Source organism: Dreissena polymorpha, chromosome 14 (assembly GCF_020536995.1).
Source record: "Dreissena polymorpha isolate Duluth1 chromosome 14, UMN_Dpol_1.0, whole genome shotgun sequence".
Classification (NCBI taxonomy): Eukaryota; Metazoa; Mollusca; class Bivalvia; order Myida; family Dreissenidae; genus Dreissena; species Dreissena polymorpha.
The window spans coordinates 56,782,434-56,803,135 of record NC_068368.1 but is presented as its reverse complement, the minus strand read 5'-3'; the positions used below and the strand labels follow the sequence as shown (position 1 = coordinate 56,803,135).

Here is a 20,702-nt window from a genome sequence, read left to right as displayed (position 1 = left end):
TGCAATTAAAATATCATAAAATCGATGCATATATTTGTTTGATAAAACTCTTGTTTGTTTGTGTACATAATTAATGAAGCTTTACATGTAAAATATGTTGTGTATACATCGAAATGCTCAAGAACAACTCGAGCCTATAAACCACACTTGATAAAACAATGGAGAATAATGTAAACATCGCAGTCAAAAATGCAAAATATTAAAATGATATTATGGGCATCTAACAGTTTATAGGTGTCTACCGCAACCGTTGTTTATTTTTGGTGTTTTCACTTCATATACACTTATATTTGTAAATGCAGCATCAAAATACTGAAACAATATCCCGGAAAGAGAAACATAATGCATTTGAATATCAACCGTTCTTTCGTTTTGACAAGTGACAACATACATGATTCGATTTACGATGTGAATCTAAATGTAGTTTTAGTGCAGATTCGTTCATACGGCACAAAGACACTATTTTGTTTTACGGATCATTTCGGCTTAGAGGACTCACCAGTCATGTAAAATATCGAACATAAAATATATTTTTTATAAACAACTCGTAGCAAGATGGGTTGCAGATAATTAGTCAGTAACCACATTTTAACTAACTCTTTTGACCTGTTAATTCTTTTCAGCTCAATTCAACAGTGAAAAATGCCCATGTACGATCAATAACTACATGTATATGCACATATACTTGCAAACAAGTGTACTACCCAGCCATAAAAATGGCTTACGTGTCATTAAGTTGACATGTTAGGGTCAAGTTATACAATTATATCAATATAGTACAGTTGAACATAAAATATATACCGTTAAACCGTTCAGTTTGCGTTTATATGTGTTGCCAGGATTACACATTTGGCTTATTTTCTTAATGTACTCAATATAGTGTGTTTTTCTTTTGTTACACATATATCTCGCCAGTGGGAATAACAATAATTAAATACAAGACAATACATTCGTATCAATTAGCATTAACGTATTAAGTTAAATTGCTTTTAGCATCATCACCATAACGTATCTATCAGCTGATAGATACAGGTAAAACAGATTCTAATCCGACAATATCGTTCCACTGTCTGTATATAGTTCAAGTTCAGTAAAACGTATTGTTTTTATCAACATAAAATTCTTCTAGCAACTTATTTAAATTTGAAAATGAATTTGTCCACTTTGTTAAATATTGGATATTTTTAGTAATTTTCTATGAATACGCAATGAAATGATTCGTATAGTCTTAAACTCAGCTACATGAATATTGCAGGGCATCAGCTTAATAGTTAAGGACGTCAACGAGTCACCCAGTGCTGTCACACTGGCTGGATCCCACACGGTCCTGGCGAGCGCAAAGGTCGGCACTGGCATCGGACAGCTGAGTGCAACCGATCCTGACCTTGGACAAGTGCACACCTTTAGAATTAGTGGACCAAATGCAGATATTTTAAAGGCATGGTGATTTTATTATTTATAAGCAAAGTTTTTAAAAAAGATAAATTTTAGGAAACATAATTGCAACAAAATGTTGATTCTATATTATTTTTTTAAGTTACGATATACATTGTTTAATGATAATGTGTAAACCTCTTTAAATATTGCTTTATATTAATTTCGATTAGTACGTTAGTAAAATGTCGAAGATTTGCATTTGAAGGAATGCCATAAACAAATGTTTCAATTAAATAGTTTTCTCGTGTTTAACCAGTTGACTAGCCATATTGACATTGACAAACTTATTTTAAGACCGAAATCATGTTTGTCCTCACTTGGACGTGTATATACTTTCAGTATTTATTTGGTCAGTCATTGTGAATACTGTCTTATTTAAACATGGTTTTAAAATATTACTTAAATATGGCTCTCTTTTTTCTTAACAATAAATTTACCAAAGCTATACTGTGTTTTGCACTGGTAATTTATTATTACTTTTTTTCTTTATGTCTGTATCATAAAATCAACTTCAACTATATTTTCGTCTTCCAGATCAACGAGAACAACGAATTACAGCTCGCAGCCCCAATACCGAACTTCATTCTGACGTCGTTTGACCCGACGCTCAAGTTTAACATCGAGGTAGCTGACAATGGAAACCCCGTTCTTACGTTCAATCAAACGTTTACTGTGACGCTAACGGACGTGGAGATTGTGAAGGCCGGTCTTCCCCAACTTGCATTCTCTAAAATAGACTTGTTCAGCAATATGACTAAAGGTTTTGAGATAGGACGGTTGATCCGCGAGGGTGTAGATATGGAGGATATGGTTATAACAATAACACAGAACTTCGAAGACTTGTTCACAATTCGAGATAGCAGCATGCTGCTGCTGGCAAATGACATAGAATCCATCAATATGACAAGAGGCAGCGTTACGGTTCAAATCCTTGATACTGACTCTATGGAAAGCGCATTACATCAAATAAAGGTCGAAAATCACAACATGAAATGCGAATGTAAAGCAGGAATGGTGTGTGTGGCAAATCGAAATTCAGCTGAAAACGTATGTAGATGCGAGGATGATTATGACGAGGTTGAAGGAAGATGCATTCAGGTGAATGACTGTCTGAACGCGACGTGCGTGAACGGTGGAACATGCATCGATGACATCAGATCGTACATCTGCAGGTGCATGAAAGGGTATAAAGGCCAGAACTGTGAGATCAAGGAAAACGCCACCTCTTCATGCGTTCCAAATCCATGCCTTCACGGGATATGTGTACCAGACAACGGTGGGTATTCCAGTTTCAACAATTCAACAGCTGCAATTCAATTGCTAAATGACTACATTCATCCATTTGTTAAAATTAGATAATTCTTTATGAGGATTTGTGAAGTGGCAATCCATCATTCGTTTATGCATCAATCAAGTCAGCATCATTCATATATGACTACATTTACTGATATTGCATTTGTACCAAATGAACCACATAGATCATTATTGGATTATAAAATGGTTGATAATATTTGTTTTCAATTATGTGTTAATTATATTCTTTTAGAAAACTACAAATGCGCATGCTCGCCAGGGTGGACTGGAAAGAACTGTTCCGATGATATTGACGAATGTATCATGGCCACGTGCTATAATGGAGGGACATGTCAAGATAGGTTGGAAACATATGTCTGTGAATGTCCCACCGACTGGGAAGGCGTACACTGCCACTTAGTCGCTGGGCTTTGCAAAAATCGAAACTGCAACACCACTCATGTTTGCGTTGCTGCAGCATTCGAACGATCGCCGATATGCGTAGACGAAGAAAAACATCTGATACAATTGTCGTATGATAATACTGCGGGAGTTCCTATTGAAACATTTCAGGCGCGATTGCTTGACTTCATACTACATCATGGTCGTTTACCCGTTTTAACAAACCTGAACCAAAGGACAAGACGCCAAGAGCAGACTATTGGAGAGGTGCAGGTTTTTGTTGTCAGTGCCGTTGAGCAAGGCGACAAATTCGTATTCGAAATCGTCGTGCTGAAAAACCCTTCTGACGTATTTACCAAGGATGCCGTGTTGACAATACTTGCAGTCACGTGTCGTGATATAAGTAAGTGAACGCATTTCTTGTCATGTATTCAAACAATTGGTAACACCGCATTTTTTGTTGTAAACATGTGCGAGCTTTTAAGTACTCCTTATGTAAACGGTAAGTAACCAATGCTTATCTCAGTGTGACCGTTATAGATTACATATTTAAGAGCCGTTGTCTGTCTTATGCTTTCTTCGTGTGTATACACTTTTTCTGCTTGAAGACATATATCTAGTTATTTTAGACTGAAGCAAAAAAATACAATTCAGATTCGAGAGACTTGAAAGAGGAGGTATTTTGTCCGGCAATAATGGACGCGGCTTCTCCTGCGAAACAAAACGCACAAGAGAGTTCGTCGTCAATCGGAGTAATCGTCGGTGTTACAGGTTCGAATTTATACATTAGCATTTTAATAGAAAGACATAATATACCAAGAAACAAATAATTGAATCCTGAAATATGTATTGATGATCAATTTATTGATAAAACTTTTTTGTTTAATATCTTTATAAACTTAACACAAGTCTAAAAAACGAAATATTTCGTATATTTTTTTTAAGAAAAAAAGTGCTTACCGGTAGTCTTACTTGTGAATGTACAGAACATATAGAAACAAATTTAACTGCAGAAACATTATTAATTTTTGGACAGCGTAAACGAAGTCATTCTTCTTCTAAATACTCGAAAACAAAGAAAGTTCGGGGTAGAAATTCAACTAATTTTTAATCGGTGTTGGCGTATGGAAATGTATGACCAGGTGAATTTAAATTGTTCAGTTGCAAGGTAAATTCTTTGACGTGAAGACTTCGTGATGTTTCGAGTTATTTCGTTTCAGTGGCAATTCTAGTTGTCGTCGCTGCGGTCATAGTCGCTGTGGTCATATGGAAAAAGAAAGCGAACAACGTCAAGCCACAAGTGAGACTATTGTTCGATTATTTTTATGAAAATACATGGACACATTATATTACACAATAGTTAGATAATTATGTTGTGCTCACTTGTAATTAAAAACTCGCTTGTAGCTATTATATACAGTCGGGTCGTCAGTTCCGAAAAATCGCCAGTTCCGCAACAAATTACATTTCATTCAACCTTGAAAACAAGACTGACCACTTATGATTAAACAAATTGTACAGCGATACTCCTTAATATTTGATGATTTTTTCCGCAACAACCGGAAGAAAATAGACAAATGTAAACAATCTGAATTGTCGAAACTCTCGCAGACATATTTTCGAATGGCGGCAATATCCTGTCTGCGCGATCGGTCATCAGAAATTAGAACACGTTTGCTTCTATAACGGATTGTCCACGGTAAGTGATATTGGCATTGATTTGAAGGTAATTTATCAAGAAATAAGAAAACAATAAGGTTTATACATTTTCAGTCAAACTGTGAATTTAGAGTCTCGAAAATGACTCGCTGCCACAGGTGTCAGTTCCGAAACAGACATGAAGTAAACCAGGGGCAATCTCAAGCAAATTTCTTCCTTTCAAATATCGTTAAGTGATATTGTAAATTGTATTATTGGCTTTTACACATGGCCTCATTGTGTACACACCGGTCTTACTGACAATAACATAGTGACGTCACCATCTATGTATAGAATGCACATGGCCTAGGATGAAATGCTATTATTTTTAATGCTAACTGCTTGAAAAAAATGTAATTGTATTTGGTTCCAACCAGCATTGTTTATATTGCATTATTGAATAGGAAACATGTTGTTGCTACTATGAAAACACGTGAGTAAAACTTACTAGAAGCAACAGGAGATTCAAAAATTAACGTCACCATTAATATATTAGCATTTTACTATTTATTACTTTATACTATTTGAATATATAATTTAAGTTTATCTTATATTACTTTATAATGCTTGAAGTTACATTGCAAGTTTATTTTTAAACATATATAAATACATATATCATACCCCATACAGGGTAATAACAGCATAATGTTAACCCGAGAATGGTTATGCTAACCTAACCCAGTTTTATCAACCTGTATGTGTGTGATAATTATTTTATTCTACTAAACAAACAAAAAACAAAACAACTTAATAAGAGAAAAACAATTGTTTGTTTATTAATTTACCAAGCACTCTGGCTCCTACATTTCTGAATGCACGGACGTTTAAAAGGCAGGTTGCTGGTATGAACTCATAGACAAAGGAAAAAAGTATGCTTATTTAATAAGATCTGATTATAAAAATTATGTGCGTCCGTCCGTCCGTCCTGGCCACCTGCTCATCCTACACTATTAGCACTAGAACCCTGAAACTTACATACATGGTAGCTATGAGCATATGTGCGACGGTGACAGTGACGGAATTTTGATCTGACCCCTGGGTCAAAAGTCTTGGGGGTTGGGGCGCGGCCGGGTCAGAGATTTTCACTTATTTTTATGCCCCTCGGTATGGTGCATGGGCCATAACTTTTGCAATATTGATGAGCAACTTGATATTTAGCATGCATGTGTATCTCATGGAGCTGCACATTTTGAGTGGTTAAAGGTTAAGGTCATCCTTCAAGGTCAAAGGTCAAAAAAACAAATCCAAGGGAAGTAACAATCTTTAAAGGGAGGTAAGTAAATAACCTGCCAAATGATATAAAATAAATTAATAAATCAAAGTGGCGCATATAGTTACACAGTAGTGGCGCAGAGATGTATTTAGTATTCAATTGTTTGTGTTAACTCATCTGTGAAACGTCACGTGAGGTATAATTAAAATATAAAGGCTTATATCATTATTTTTTTCAGTACTGTGAAGGACGCAGGCGCGCCCCGACAGGCAATAGGGGAAATGCAGCAGCCCAGACCTTTCACCCAAACATATGTGATGTGTTTAGCTCTACTCATGTGAATTTATGAGTTTTGTACACTTGCCAAAGCTCTCTGGCAGTTGCTAATTTATCTACCTTTTCCGTATTTTAGTATCCCCACGCTTTTTGAAAAGCGTGGGGATACTAGTATTGTGGTTATCTCCGCCGCCCGTCTGTCCGTCTGTCTGTCCGTCCTGGCCACAATCTCCTCCTACACTCTTAGCACTATAACCTCGAAACTTGAACACATGGTAGTTATGAGCATATGTGCGACCCTGCACTATTTGGATTTTTTATCTGACCCCTGCGTCAAAAGTTATGGGGGTTGGGGTGGGGCCGGGTCAGAGATTTTCACTCATTTTTTAGGTTATTTTACATTAACTTCTTCATTTGTACATTGAATTACTTCAAATTTATACTGAACCTCTCTTATGACAATACGGTCAATCTCAACTATGCATAGCCCCATTACAAACCCTGGGTCACCCCGCCCACATAGGCCACACCCACCCAAAATGGCCATTTACTGTAACTTCTTCATTTTTACACCGATTCACTTCTAATTGATACTGAACTTCTCTTATGACAATGCGGTCAATCTCAACTATGCATAGCCCCATTACCAACCCTGGGGCGCCCCTGGGTCAAACATACGGCGTGGGGATACGCGTCGGCCTCTGCCGCGCCATTTCTAGTTTTAATTGGTTCCTAGTTTGTTTTGTTTTTCTAGTTTTTACCAAAAGCTTGGATGCCTATTTGTCTACAAATTGATTTAGTTATATTTCATGGTCAGCTGTTCATATCTTGTATTGATATGATTTGTGAGACTGGGTTCATCCCCTCTGGAACAAGAACAACTAAGAATGGGCGGTGATATTTTGATTAAATATTTTAAATCCAGTATCAGGTGCACCAGTCTATAAATGTGGTGTTTTAGGAAGTTAGCCCATGTTCCACTTACATTTTGTGGAATAAGTTTGCACAAAACATCACTTTAAATGTTATTATGCATATTTTGCTTATTCTTTAAAATATATTTTCTTAGTCAAGACTCAATTTAGATTCAAACACCTTCATAAAAATATTTTCTGGATAAAGTTTACATGAATATTTACTAAAATAGAACCTTGACATGCATTGTCACAGGTGGAAGTAACGTACCCTGGATAGTATTTTTATTTATTTATTTTTTTAGGAGCCCAATATATTCAAATAAATATATAACATCATGTTTAATGAGAAAAAAATTGACAAAGAGCCATGAAAAAAAAATCCCCACCCCCTGATATTGGAATCATAATTATGATTCCATAATCAGAGGGTGGGGATTTTTTTGTTCATGTCTCTTTGTCAATTTTTTTCTCATTAAACATGCTTTTATATATTTATTCGAATATATTGGGCTCCTAAAAAATATATATCTGAAAAATACTATCCTGGGTACGTTACTTCCACCTGTGTGCATTGTGTGCTGTTGCTTCCTCATACATTCTCATAGTTTTGTGTAACAATACTGTATTGTGTGATCTCAGGTAGAGGTCCATTGAATTTTGTTTTATTTTTTACTTTTTGCTTTCTGTATTGTTATGGTTTTTACAAAAATCTGTGGTCGAAAGCTAGTCTGGTTATATTGCAATAAACGTTATATAAACTATATTGACAGTTCAAGTTTGTTTTGAGACGATCCCTAAATCTAGTCATAAAGTGCACCTGCTGTCATGTGATTCGCTATTGCAGAATAGTAACCGGAAATGGAGAAACGTTTTGGTTTAGGAATAACATAAACATTCATTTATATTTACAACCAAATTCAAAATCAAGGTAAGCGAAGCATAGAGGTTAAAATTATATATTATACGCCCTATATCTGAAATTGAAATCCATCGCCGTTTTAAAATATACATCGGTAGTTTCGATAGTGATTCGGAACTGACGACCTGACTCTACCGTTTCCGTTCAATTTAAATATCTCATCTGCAAATGCGTCACAATCATAATCAATTTTCGTTTCGTGTTCTTCATAAATTAAAATACATGTTAATCTTTGTTTAAGATGCATTCTTAAGCGTTATTTCAATATGATTTTTTTTTAATCTTTTTACGTAGCAAAGTGGCAGTAAAAAGTATATTTGAGCTAGTTTCTTTTATATTAATTGAAATGTAGCATATCGTACTTGTGATTCGTTCCACGTCGAAACTTGACACTGTATCGTAAATGGCAACGTAGTTTTTTATGCACCAATGTGAGCTATTTATATACGTCCCCCATCCAAGACGTTTCCTCCCCAGACGTTCCCCCCCCCATTTTTTTTAACTTTTAGTGCAGACGTTTCCCCTCCAATACATTTATCATTGTTTGGTTTAAGTATAATCTTGATTTATTATCAAAATGATTATTTTGTTTATGAAGTCTTTAATTAACTTTATCAATGAAGCAGCTTGTTTGATTTTTTTTGGTTTTAAAATTCTTCTTTTTTTGGTTTAACCACGGTGTATATGCATATCGGTGGCCTCTCTGTCAAAATGCTGCCTCACTGTTCATTCTTGGCTGCCTCTCTGTTATATATAAGACAAGGGAGATAAATACTGCAAAATTATGTACATGTTGTTTTTCTTTCAGCTATCTCATTTAAGTGCTAATGACTAAACAGTTATGTTATTTGTACAAATTCTATGTTATGAAAAATTACATTATACATTTAATGTTACAAAATAATGACATAATAAAACCAAACTTTACTACACATGAAACAAATGTTCATGATCAAATCTCTGCGTTCAATGTATGCTATATAGTAATTTTTATCAAATTTACTTTAAAAATGCCTACTTTTGCTTCCGTTGTGGCACGGACAGCCCAACTTTTCACAATCTGGTAACAAGTGTTTCGTGGTGTACTGTGCGTTCCACTGTGAGTTCTACCTGGGGGCCGTATACCTTGGCACTTTCACTTAACAGTTCACTCGTGATGTCTTTGGCGTCATACCTGGCCCAGAGGTCTCTTATACTATTCTCTATCCTTCGGCTCACTGGTCTCACTCTCATAGTGCATAGACCATCCCTGAGGTAACGTAACTCATACTGAACATTCTCGGACTCTGCACGTAGTGCTGGAACCAGGCGGTAGAATGTCAGGTCCTGGCCTCCTGCTTTCCTATTCGGGGATTGGTGCCAGCGTTCAATGCCATTGTTAGATCTCACACTAATCCCATACGCTGACAAGGAGTCAATATCGAATATTGGATGGTTCAACCACTGCTCCTTCGTGTATCTCACGAACCTGGTGATCTGTTCGGAGTTAGCTCTAGCAGCAAGCAGCTGGAATGCTGGCTCAATGTCGGCGGCAGGAAGGAATGGTAGCGCCATCATGTTTCTAATGTACGTATGGATAGACGCCTTCTCCATGTACGCTAGCCTTAACCCCAGGTTCTCCACATTGCTCCAAACAGCCTGTGTGAAGTGAAAAACACATCCCTTGATGGTTGCTCCCGGAAATACCTGACGGACCGCCAACCAGGCCGCTGAATATAAAATAAAATCGAAATTAGATTATATTAATAATATTATAATCATATTAGACATAATAACCATGTCTGTAATTTGTTATTTTTTTTAAAGATATACGTTGGGTAGCTCATACATGTATATGGGTGATCTATTTTCTTTTGAACGTGAAATTTGTGTTTGTATAACACTGTCAAATCAGAAAAGCAATAAAACCTGTTTTTACCGTTTTAATACAATATTTAAGCAATTTTAGTATTATTATTACCTTGCTCGAAGTTCATTACGAAGTTTTCTACAATCACATGATCTAACGCATCGCGGATACTTGTAAGGACCTGAAAATAATCGTCGGTCCTCCTCCTCGACATTAAGATGAATGCCAACGGAACTTGCTTCTCCTTGCCATTGTGTGTAATGAAGCCATGGATAGACTCGAGCTGACCGGATTAGAATGGTTCACCAACAACCTGAAAATAAAGGGTTATACATGTGACAGTCCATTTTATCTACGTCTCTGATTTTGTTTATAAAGCAATGGAGTCAACTTTGAAATAAAATTAGGGAAGCAGGGAAACAGACTGGAGACAATATGGGAAGATAGTCAAGTCAGATTTGTTTGAATAGGATCTATGCCTCTCTTGCCTGGGTGTGACTACCGCACTGAAAGGAGATCCTTTAGAAGCACAGTTATTGAGTTTATTGGTTTGATCCTTGCTATTATACATTTTAAATGGAAGTTTTTAATTTTGTAAAGTTAATGTAAATAACCTTAAAAGTTCCGTCCATGAACCAACGCTTGGTCTTATAGGGGTATTCCATTACGACCCGATTACCCACGATTTGTCCCGATTTCCAATATTTTGGATCGGGGACATTCGAAGCTCAATCGGCGACGGTCCTAACTCATTCGTAGCTAGTCGTGGGCCGATCGTAAATGATTCCTGCAACTCGTGAGCTCCCGAAAAATCAGGGCCATATTTTAAACGTGTTTAAAATTTGGCCATGACCTCCAAGATTGAATTTAATCGCAGTTGACTCGTTACAGCGTCGTAGTGCGTTCTTGGGCGTCGTAATGGAATCGTAGGTAATTCGTGACTCAATCGGGAAATCGGTGATCACGTGATCTGTCTACGAATCAGCTACGACTTTGTCAAGAATCTCACGAGTTCACCCCGAGTGAGTTGCGAGCCCGCCAAGATTCTCGCGATTTAGTTACGAAACAGTTACGATTTTTGGAGAATGGGTGTGGTATATAAACAGAGCTTCTCGGTTTGTTCAGTCATTCAGTTGTTAGCTTTCTCGTCGGTGTAAGCCATGGTCTAACCCACCAACTAGGTGCCGATCGCCTTTTCCTCCTTCTTAGTGTTCCTCTTGCCATCAACACGTGGTGTTCATGTTCAAGCTCTAGTTTAAAGACTACAGCTGCTCTTCGTCGAACTTCCATTTTTGATTTGGCGCCAAAGAAGGAACGGAGGCCTTCTTACACATGTAGTCTACATGTACACAGAAGAATGTAGGTCACATTGTAAAGAATGATCAATATCAATAGATATTGGCGCCTATTTCATGGGTGCGTTCGGTAAGGTCCTAGCTTAGTCGTGACCGATCTGCATCGTTCGTAGTACAGTCGCAGTAGATTCTTACACATCGTAGTGAAGTCGCGACCCTATTCGCAAGACTTAAACCGAACCCCACGACTGTCACGAGCCTTCCCGATTTAATAAATGTGAAAAATCGTAGCAAATCGTGGGCTTGTTTTCGTAGTGGAATAGGGCCATTAGATCCAGCTGGGTTTGTGTCATTTCAAAATGAACATAGTTTTAGGAAATTTATCATCGATTAGAGCTCAACACTTAACTCTACATTTAACTTATTAACTTGCCCTGCCTACTCTGTTTTAACCTAGTTAAGAACAGAATACAGACTGAGTAATACCAAACTTAAATTGAAGCAAAATGACAATCTTTTTTTTGACATTTAACTTGACAACAGCCTTCATTCTGGTCATGACGATATATGAAAGATTCAGTTGCATTAACAAATGAAAAAGATGTCGAAAGTGTAACATATTTTTGAATCCGCCCCTGTTAAATACAACAGATGCATCTATGTCTACCATATATAAAAATAGTAATTAAGTCAAATCAAGTTAATTCATTAATGATAATTAATACAGTGATAAAGCTATAATACACTTGCTAATCTAATCAACGCTTGTATATTGCAACATATGTGCCTAATATCTTGTATAATGGTACATGTAGGTGTGTGTTGTTACTTAATATTAGCGAAAAAAAAAATGCCGTCACATTTTTTTGGCTACAGATTAAATTAATTTTTAAATTGGGATGGTAAATAGTAATAGTAAATATTCTGCATAACTAAACATATTAGGGTGATTTCAAAAATAATGAAACCTAAATGTCAAACAGAACTTTATTATATAGAACAAGGTAAATTATGAAACCAAGGTAAAGAAGGGACAAAATTGTCACAAAACCAGGTTTTCAATGTTAAAAAAAGTATGATAAAGGGAGACAACTCAAACTGAACTGATTGTGCATAAGTAACCCCCTTTGTTTCAAAATAAATATATTTTAGTCGTGGCGACCTTGACCTTGGGATATTGACGTAATTCTTTCTTGCGACACACCCAATATGGTGAACAAATGTGCCAAATGATTTTAAAATTTCACAATGAATTACATAGTTATGGACCGGACAAGCTCATTTATGGCCATTTTTGACCTTTGAACTCATATTGCGACCTTGTGCTTGGGGGTATTGACGTAATATTTTCGCGCTACACACTGCCTAATCATGGTGAACAAATGTGCCAAATGATTTTAAAATCTCACAATGAACGACTAAGTTATGGCCCAGACAAGCTTGTTCCGCCCGCCAGCCGACATTTGTCAATCTAATAACCAGTTTTTTTCCTTTGGAAAACCTGGTTAAATATATACAACTATGTGAAATATATTGAGAACCAGGTCATATGTATCTACAATTTGTGAAATATATGTTTTTTATGGGAAATACACATCTATGACACACTGCATTATTACGGAGATTCCTTATGCCTCTGATATCCCATCAGTTATAAACTTAGTTATTTATCAAAATTAAAGATAACACATGTATCCCAGTAAACCTGTTTAAAGGAAAGTGTAAGAATGTTCGACTGTTTCATGTAAAATTATTACTGGTAAGAGATCATGATGAAAATAAACACCAGGTATTGAATAAAATCTATGTTTGTCTTAAGACTTAAGATGCATATTTATATTTGCCTTGTACAAATGTCACTCAGGGCTTTTTTTCAGCTGATTTTATAGCTGTTGTTCAGTCATATTCTCAATGGAAAAACATCTTTTTTCCCTATTCCAGTAAAAAAAATCACAAAGGATATCATAGTTTTAATTTTAACAAGAAATGTGTTTGTCAGAAACACTATGCCCCCTTCTGCGCCGCTTTGAATTTTTTTGTTTGTTTGACCTTGAAGAATGACCTTGACCTTTAACCACTCAAAATGTGCGGCTCCATGAGATACACATGCATGCCAAATATCAAGTTGGTATCTTCAATATTGCCAAAGTATTCATAAAATGAGCGATTTTGGCCACATATACTTGACCTCTGACCTTGAAGGATGACCTTGACCTTTCACCACTCAAAATGTGCAGCTCCATAAGATACACATGCATGCCAAATATCAAGTTGCCATCTTGAATATTGAAAAAGTTATTGCAAATGTTAACGTTGGAGCAAACAGACCAACAGACCAACGAACAGACCAACAGACAGGGCAAAAACAATATGTCCCCCACTATAGTGGGTGGGGGACATACAAATTTAGAAAACTTGTAGTATTTTCTCAATTTTGGTTGAATTAACGCTTGACTTCCCAATTTCATGAGTAAAAAGAGCAGCATATTTAATTGTTTATGGTTTATTTTGTGGATGTTTTCACAAACTGAAGTTGTTTTTAATGGTGTATAAACTGGTAATGGGAAGTTGATACTGATTTTGTTTGATATTAACATTATCAAATAGAATGTTCAGGATCATTGCTTTATATTGATGTATTTACAATTTCATGTCCCAGGTGTACAGATTTCGCCTAAAATCATGCTAGATCCTTTCAGCAACCAATTCAGGTTCCCTCTTACTTTATAATTATAAGAATATGAAATGACAATGTTATGTGTATTCCATATTACTGACTGTTTGGGTATTTCTTAGAATAAATGAAAAATAAAGTTGTCAAGAACATACTTCATGTTGACAAAACACAAAAATTATTGATAACATGTTTTTATAGGATTTTATAAAGTGCAAAAGACATGTACATTTATCAACAAAATTTTCAAAACATTTGGTTAAGATCTTTTGTTGTGAAAAAGTGATTACATCTGACATTTAAAAACTTGAACCCTTTCCCTATGCAATACAAACAAAATTGTTGCCATAACTTAACATCTAAAATTAAAGAAAGATTTTCATTTAGGCTTCATTATTTTTGAAATCATTTTTTTTATTATATGATAATCTTGATGACAGACTAAATCAATATGTAAAAAATTCCAACGTAAACAATAATGTATGAAGTGATATATATAGACATCAAAATGAAATTCAGAAACTGGGGCTTTGTCAACTGTTTACCTAATAAATAGAATATTGAAAAATATGTCAAAACTCTCATAACTTTTTTATTATTTGCCTTGTTTTGAAAATATTTTCATTTGTGTGTTTCATTTAATTTTTTAAGAGTATTTTGAGAGGTAACACCTGAGAACTACAATACTAGCTGTATTGGGCCATTATAATTTAAATGTCATATAAATTCTATTTTATTTACTCAAAATAAAAATCCGAATATGATGTTTACTTTGTCAAAATGTTTGTTCTTCAGTTCAAATTTGAACATAGTTATTATTCTTCATTTAAAATCATAACTTATGGCTTATCATTATGTAACTATCATTTCATGCCTTTAATTCATTTTGTAAAAAAAAGCATGATTAAACTCCGAAAATGTCTATCACTATGATATGTATGAATAATATTATTGCAGTAAATTCTAATAACAGAATGAATCAGTGTAAAATGTTTTTAGTATATATAGGTATAATTGAATTTGTTTGTAGCAAAAATTAATTCATCAATTCAATAATTATAATTGTTTACTTTGTAACATTCTCCACTTAAAATGATCATCAAAGAACATCAAAGGTGTGTTTTTACTCAAGTCATTAATACAATAGTTATAATTTGTAACATACTATTCCACTTAAAATGACCATCAAAGAACATCAAAGCTGTGCTTTTACTCAACTTTTCAATGATCTCAATTAATGAAAGAAAAATTTCAAGCACTTATAAAAACAATTATACTTAGATCTATTTAATTGGTAACATTTGTTAGAGGCTTCCCTAAAAACAACCATCAACAATCACTAATTAATATTTAAATCAGTCAGGACTCAACTTACATCAATTTTTTTTTTAATCATTAATTATTAAGACACATAAAATGCACTCCATTTTAATACTAATCGTTAGTTATTTTTTCACATATCCCGGTATTATTACAAATAACTACTTCTAATATACATTTACATATTATGTAGACGTTCACCACCCAAAATGGGGGTGAAACGTCTAGGGATAAAACGTCTGGGGAGGAAACATCTTGGGGGGAGAACGTCTGCCACCCCATATAACGTATGGTACGTTTGTACTGCAACTCATGACCAAGGCAAAAATATTGGTACCGACTTCAAATATAGTAATTATATACTACTGACGATGACTGATTGTTTTTATATAAAATAATTTTGTATTCATCATATACAAATACTTATCATTTTAGGATTCTGAAGGGTCGTTAAGCTCGAAGAATGGTTACGCGGCTATGCCACCGGTAAAACAAGTTGTATGGCTTGATCTCATCTTAACATTTGAGTTGAAACTGTAACAAGTGCATCCGTTTTCTTGAATGATATGTAGTTCTCTCAAACAAGCGGTAAATATTTGTTTCCATTTGCCTTTTTTTTGCACTTCAACATCGCAGGCCAATGTTATTACATACACCCTTTTTACCTACCGGGTAGTTGGGTTATCGAATAGTTTCCCCATATTATCATTAGCAGTTTTGGCTTTGTAAGACACTGATTATTTCTCCAAGCATCTTAAAATTCATGTCTGGTTTGTTAAGGAATATCCGGTCGAAACTATCAGTGCTGACCCGAACAACAGAATAAATGCACTCATTTTAGGCGGAGGACTCTGACGTGGATTCCAACACGGACCAGAATCACTCAAACGGAGTGACCGAAACTCACGCGAGAGACGAGTCAAGAACCATATTAGTGAAACCTGTAGATGGCAATCAGCCTACGGATCATGGCGGCGGAAGGCAAAATCGGTCCCATGCGCTGAACATGCCTGCCGACGATTTATCCGCCGGGAGTGTGTCGGATCATGCTAAATTAGTGAAGAAGAGTCCTGGAAAGGAATTGACTCCTGTAACAATCTCTTAAGATTGCAATGTTTATGTATAGCTAACATGTAACTAAAAATTAGTATGCTATTTTCAGTGTGTATTCATAATGCAATTTAAATTTACTCAAACACGAGTGTTTACTTGTGATTATGAACACTATTCAAGGCTAGGAGTGTGAACTTAACTTTGCCCATGGCATTTACTAGTATCAGAAAGTTGTCATGCATAACCAATAAAGAAGTGAAGTGGTCAACTTTGTGTTTATACTTAATTAAAAAAAACAACAACAAAACACATCAATTCTGGTCATGATGTCGTAGGTGTTTGCTAAAAGAAAGTTGTCGCTTTGCCCCTCTGCCGTAATTCGAATTTCGCGTTATTTGATGCATTTTCCACTTATCCTTTTCCTGGTTTTTACGCGAGATCTCATGAAATTATTACCCAATCTTTATGAAACATTAGATGAAGAACTTTTAAAGACTGTTGGTGCACGTATTGTCAAGTTGTTCCAGTCCAGTTTCTTTTCAGGAATTACTAACGACTCGCCCCCTTAACGACTCGCCCTATGTTTTATAGGCCCCGCCTATATAACGACTCACCCCACATAAATTACCACTCGCCCCACATACATAACGACTCGCTCCATCATAGCTAATATGGTATCATTTTCTTGTAATTTGTTAATAGCCTAGTATCATTGATTCAATTTCGGTTATGTTTATGCTATATTTCATATTTTATTGTGTTTAAACAAAAACGAAACATTAAAAAGTGGGTGGGGTATGGAACAATATCTTAAGATGTCTGTCTGTACCGCTATCGACAATCGTGTAGGTGACTGGAGCAGTGGGTGTGATGTCCATTACTGTCGCGTCATGTAATGTGTTCTCCATGTCTTCTGATGGGAGTTGCCGTTCCGGTCGCGTTATGTCAAATGAGTCCTCTTGAAGGAGAGACATGGCTGATGTTGTCGTGGTTTCAAATGTGGTGTTGGTAGATTCCGCTATCGAGCTGACTGTCTCTTCCATCACGTCACCATTTTCATCGGTGTTGATGTGACGACAGCGCAGGCACACAAATTGCAGATCCCGACCTTCTGCAACAGCAGCGTCGTACTGCTCAACTGTGATCCCTGAAATTATATAATTTGATGATATATGAGCAGCGTTCTGAGAAAACTGTGCTTAATGCACCGAAAATCAAGTTTAGGCAGAAAGTGTCGTCCTTGATGAGCATGTGCGGACTGCACAGGCTAATTTGGGACGACACTTTACGCAAATGAATTAAGCCCAGTTTTCCCAGAACGAGGCTCATATTATTGATAGTATTGATTATCCGCTCTTGTTTAATTTCTTATTTAATAACTTGCAGTAGAAACTTAAATATTTATAAACTGTATTACGTATATTTGTTTCAAAGTTTATTCAGTCTCTGAATACATAGACATATAATATGCAATTTAAGCATACATGTACATACATTTATAATTGTTATCTGACAGAGTAGTAACAAGAAAAAAGCAGTTTTATATATATCTAAAAAATGCTTCAAATACAAACAAAGTAGTGTACAAAGTTGACGCACGATAATACTACCACTTACGTTTTATATTCCATTACATTTTATGACAAACATAAATTATTTATCATCTAACCATTTAGAATAAAAACAAACACATTTGTTTAGGTGTCATGACAAGCAGGGTATTTTATGTATTGAAACACACGCACGGAGTGGGTGTTTGTATCTGACAGGGCTTTCTACACATAAATGCAAGAAACAAATCTTATGACGATTGTATGTGTCCAATGAGCAACAGATATCGACCCCAATGGCACCGCTCAGTTGAAGAGTCTCGAGACGTCAGTAAACGTTGCGACATCCTTCTCATATATTTAAGAACTGAAACGATACTAAATCCATTCTGTAAAACACGTCGTTATACGTATCATTAAACATGCTCATGCGTTACATGTGAATAATTGAAAATTATTAATACCCATCAGAAGTCAAGCCTAAACTCAAAATCATACAATTGCAAAATTTAACTACACAATTCAAAATCACAAGCCCAACCAAGGACGCCACGGCCCTAACAACCGCCCTTCCGCCGCCGATGCCCAAAGCGCACCGAGGACGCCCCCTATGCCCATCCACAACGCATATTTGCGAAAAGTACATAAAGTGAAGCATTAGTTTTGATTAAAGCAGCTGCGATAATTAAAAGATTTATTCATTACCATCAATTAAGAGAAGCGCACATGACTTTACGTACACCCCAAACAATAATCGGTGGTAACGAACGATTCAGGTGTAACCGCGAGCGGGATACGCAACCCTACTGCTCATTGTTCATTTTTCTTTTAATGATAGGGGGTACGTATGAGGACCCATGGCTCAAGACCGGTGTCTAGGTGCCTTCATCACCTCCTGAAACCTCCAATTTTAGAGAGATCTACAAATAATCAGCTGTTTCTATATCGTTACCAGTTTATTCATTCACACAACGATAATAAATACATGCAATAACTAATTTAAATTCGTTTTTACGCTTTAGAAGTACTTACCAGTGTTACCACACTTAATGTGATGCCACCTTTAACAGTTGTCACATGTCACCGCTCTGGAATTTTCGTAAACCCGTCGTAGACAAAACAAACAAGGAGGCGCAGGCATGGTGTTAGTCGACTTATCAATTTAAAATTATGGTATACTTTATTTCTTCTTCATTATTTTTTAGCGAGTGCACCGGGATTGTCTCCCATATGGCCATCGCCCCCAGAAAGACAGTTAGTTGGTTACGGGGGATAGTGCAAGATACAGGAGACACCCCGTTCCAGAGGTGACCCTGGGTCTTTTAGTGCCCGGTGTATAGCACCTAGTACACTGCACCTCGGTTTAACGTCTCATGCGAAAGACGAGTTAGTAGGTTAGGTGCAGCGGGGGATCGAACCAGCGATCACTGGATTGTGAAGCCAGTGTGTTACCACTAGGCCACGGATCCGCTACTTCTGGCCACAGGTGGAAGTAACGGACCCAGGATAGTATTTTTCATATATATATTTTTAGGAGCCCAATATATTCAAATAAATATATAAAATCATGTTTAATGAGAAAAAAATTTGACAAAGAGCCATGAAAAAAAATCCCCACCCTCTGATATTGAAATCATAATTATGATTCCAATATCAGAGGATGGGGATTTTTTTTTCATGGCTCTTTGTCAATTTTTTCTCATTAAACATGATTTTATATATTTATTTGAATATATTGGGCTCCTAAAAATATACATATGAAAAATACTATCCTGGGTACGTTACTTCCACCTGTGCTTCTGGCATACTTTAATCCTGTGTACATCTTTAAATACTAAACTTCGCAGAGGCAGGTTTTACTCAATTTAAGTTATCACCATTGAAGTTATTAACCAAATCGTGGAATTAGTTGATTCATCACAAATCGTTTATTTGAAACCATTGCAAACTTTCCGCGCTAATTGTTCACTCCTACACATTAAAAGAACCGCCAGTCAATTAGCATTTTAAAGTTCGTGTGAAAAACACAAAAAGACTAATAAAAATGCCCTTCATTTAAGGGTTTTAATATAGATTCGAAACGGGACACAAATATACAGTAACTTTTATTGAATATTGAAGATTTTTTTGATACGAAAATTTATAATATGCAATCAGATTTTTAATTTTCATATAAGCACCGCACCAATGATAAATTAACAGTAGATATTCATTCTCTAGACATGTCGTGTATAGAAGTTCATATTCATTTTTTGTTAGTTTTGCAATCAAAAACATAGTAACTTTGATTGAGTATTTAAGTTTTTATACGCATATTTATAATATGCAATAAGATTTTTCATAGAAGCATCGAAAAACATGTTGGTTTTTTTATACGCATATTATAGTATGCAATAAGATATTCATTTTTGTAAGTTATGCACAAAGCCATATTTTTATTTTTATGGTGTTAAATCAAATCCTGATGGTTATCAAACTATGCCGAACCGTAAATTCATCTTCTGAATTGATTTAATTTATATTACCATATATAAAATAACATTTTATTTTGATAGGGCGAGTCGTTATGTATGTGGGGCGAGTCGTTATATAGGTGGGGCGAGTCGTTATAAAACATGGGGCGAGTCGTTAAGGGGGCGAGTCGTTACATTACCCTTTTCAGGACACTTTCGAGAAGACAATGGACATTTTCTTAAAAAATATTCATTTCTGCTTTTCGAAAAGTTCGACTCAATGTTGAGGTGTGCATATTGTCAGGTCGTTCATGTCTGATGATTATCTTTGACTTTCATCGTGAGTACTTTTT

The 20,702-nt window shown here is 35.7% G+C and overlaps 1 protein-coding gene across 1 annotated transcript in view; it reads left to right on the top strand.

The window, feature by feature from the left end:
* The window catches only part of LOC127857392 (protocadherin Fat 4-like), a 54,086-nt gene extending 37,472 nt beyond the window's left edge, over positions 1–16,614 (top strand). The window contains exons 53-59 of the mRNA XM_052393788.1: positions 1,256–1,438; positions 1,972–2,713; positions 2,984–3,535; positions 3,787–3,903; positions 4,353–4,432; positions 15,729–15,779; positions 16,135–16,614. Coding sequence (XP_052249748.1) covers positions 1,256–1,438; positions 1,972–2,713; positions 2,984–3,535; positions 3,787–3,903; positions 4,353–4,432; positions 15,729–15,779; positions 16,135–16,398 — 1,989 coding nt within the window. The 3' untranslated portion in view covers positions 16,399–16,614. The remainder of the gene's footprint in view (positions 1–1,255; positions 1,439–1,971; positions 2,714–2,983; positions 3,536–3,786; positions 3,904–4,352; positions 4,433–15,728; positions 15,780–16,134) is intronic.
* Positions 16,615–20,702: the final 4,088 nt, after the last annotated feature.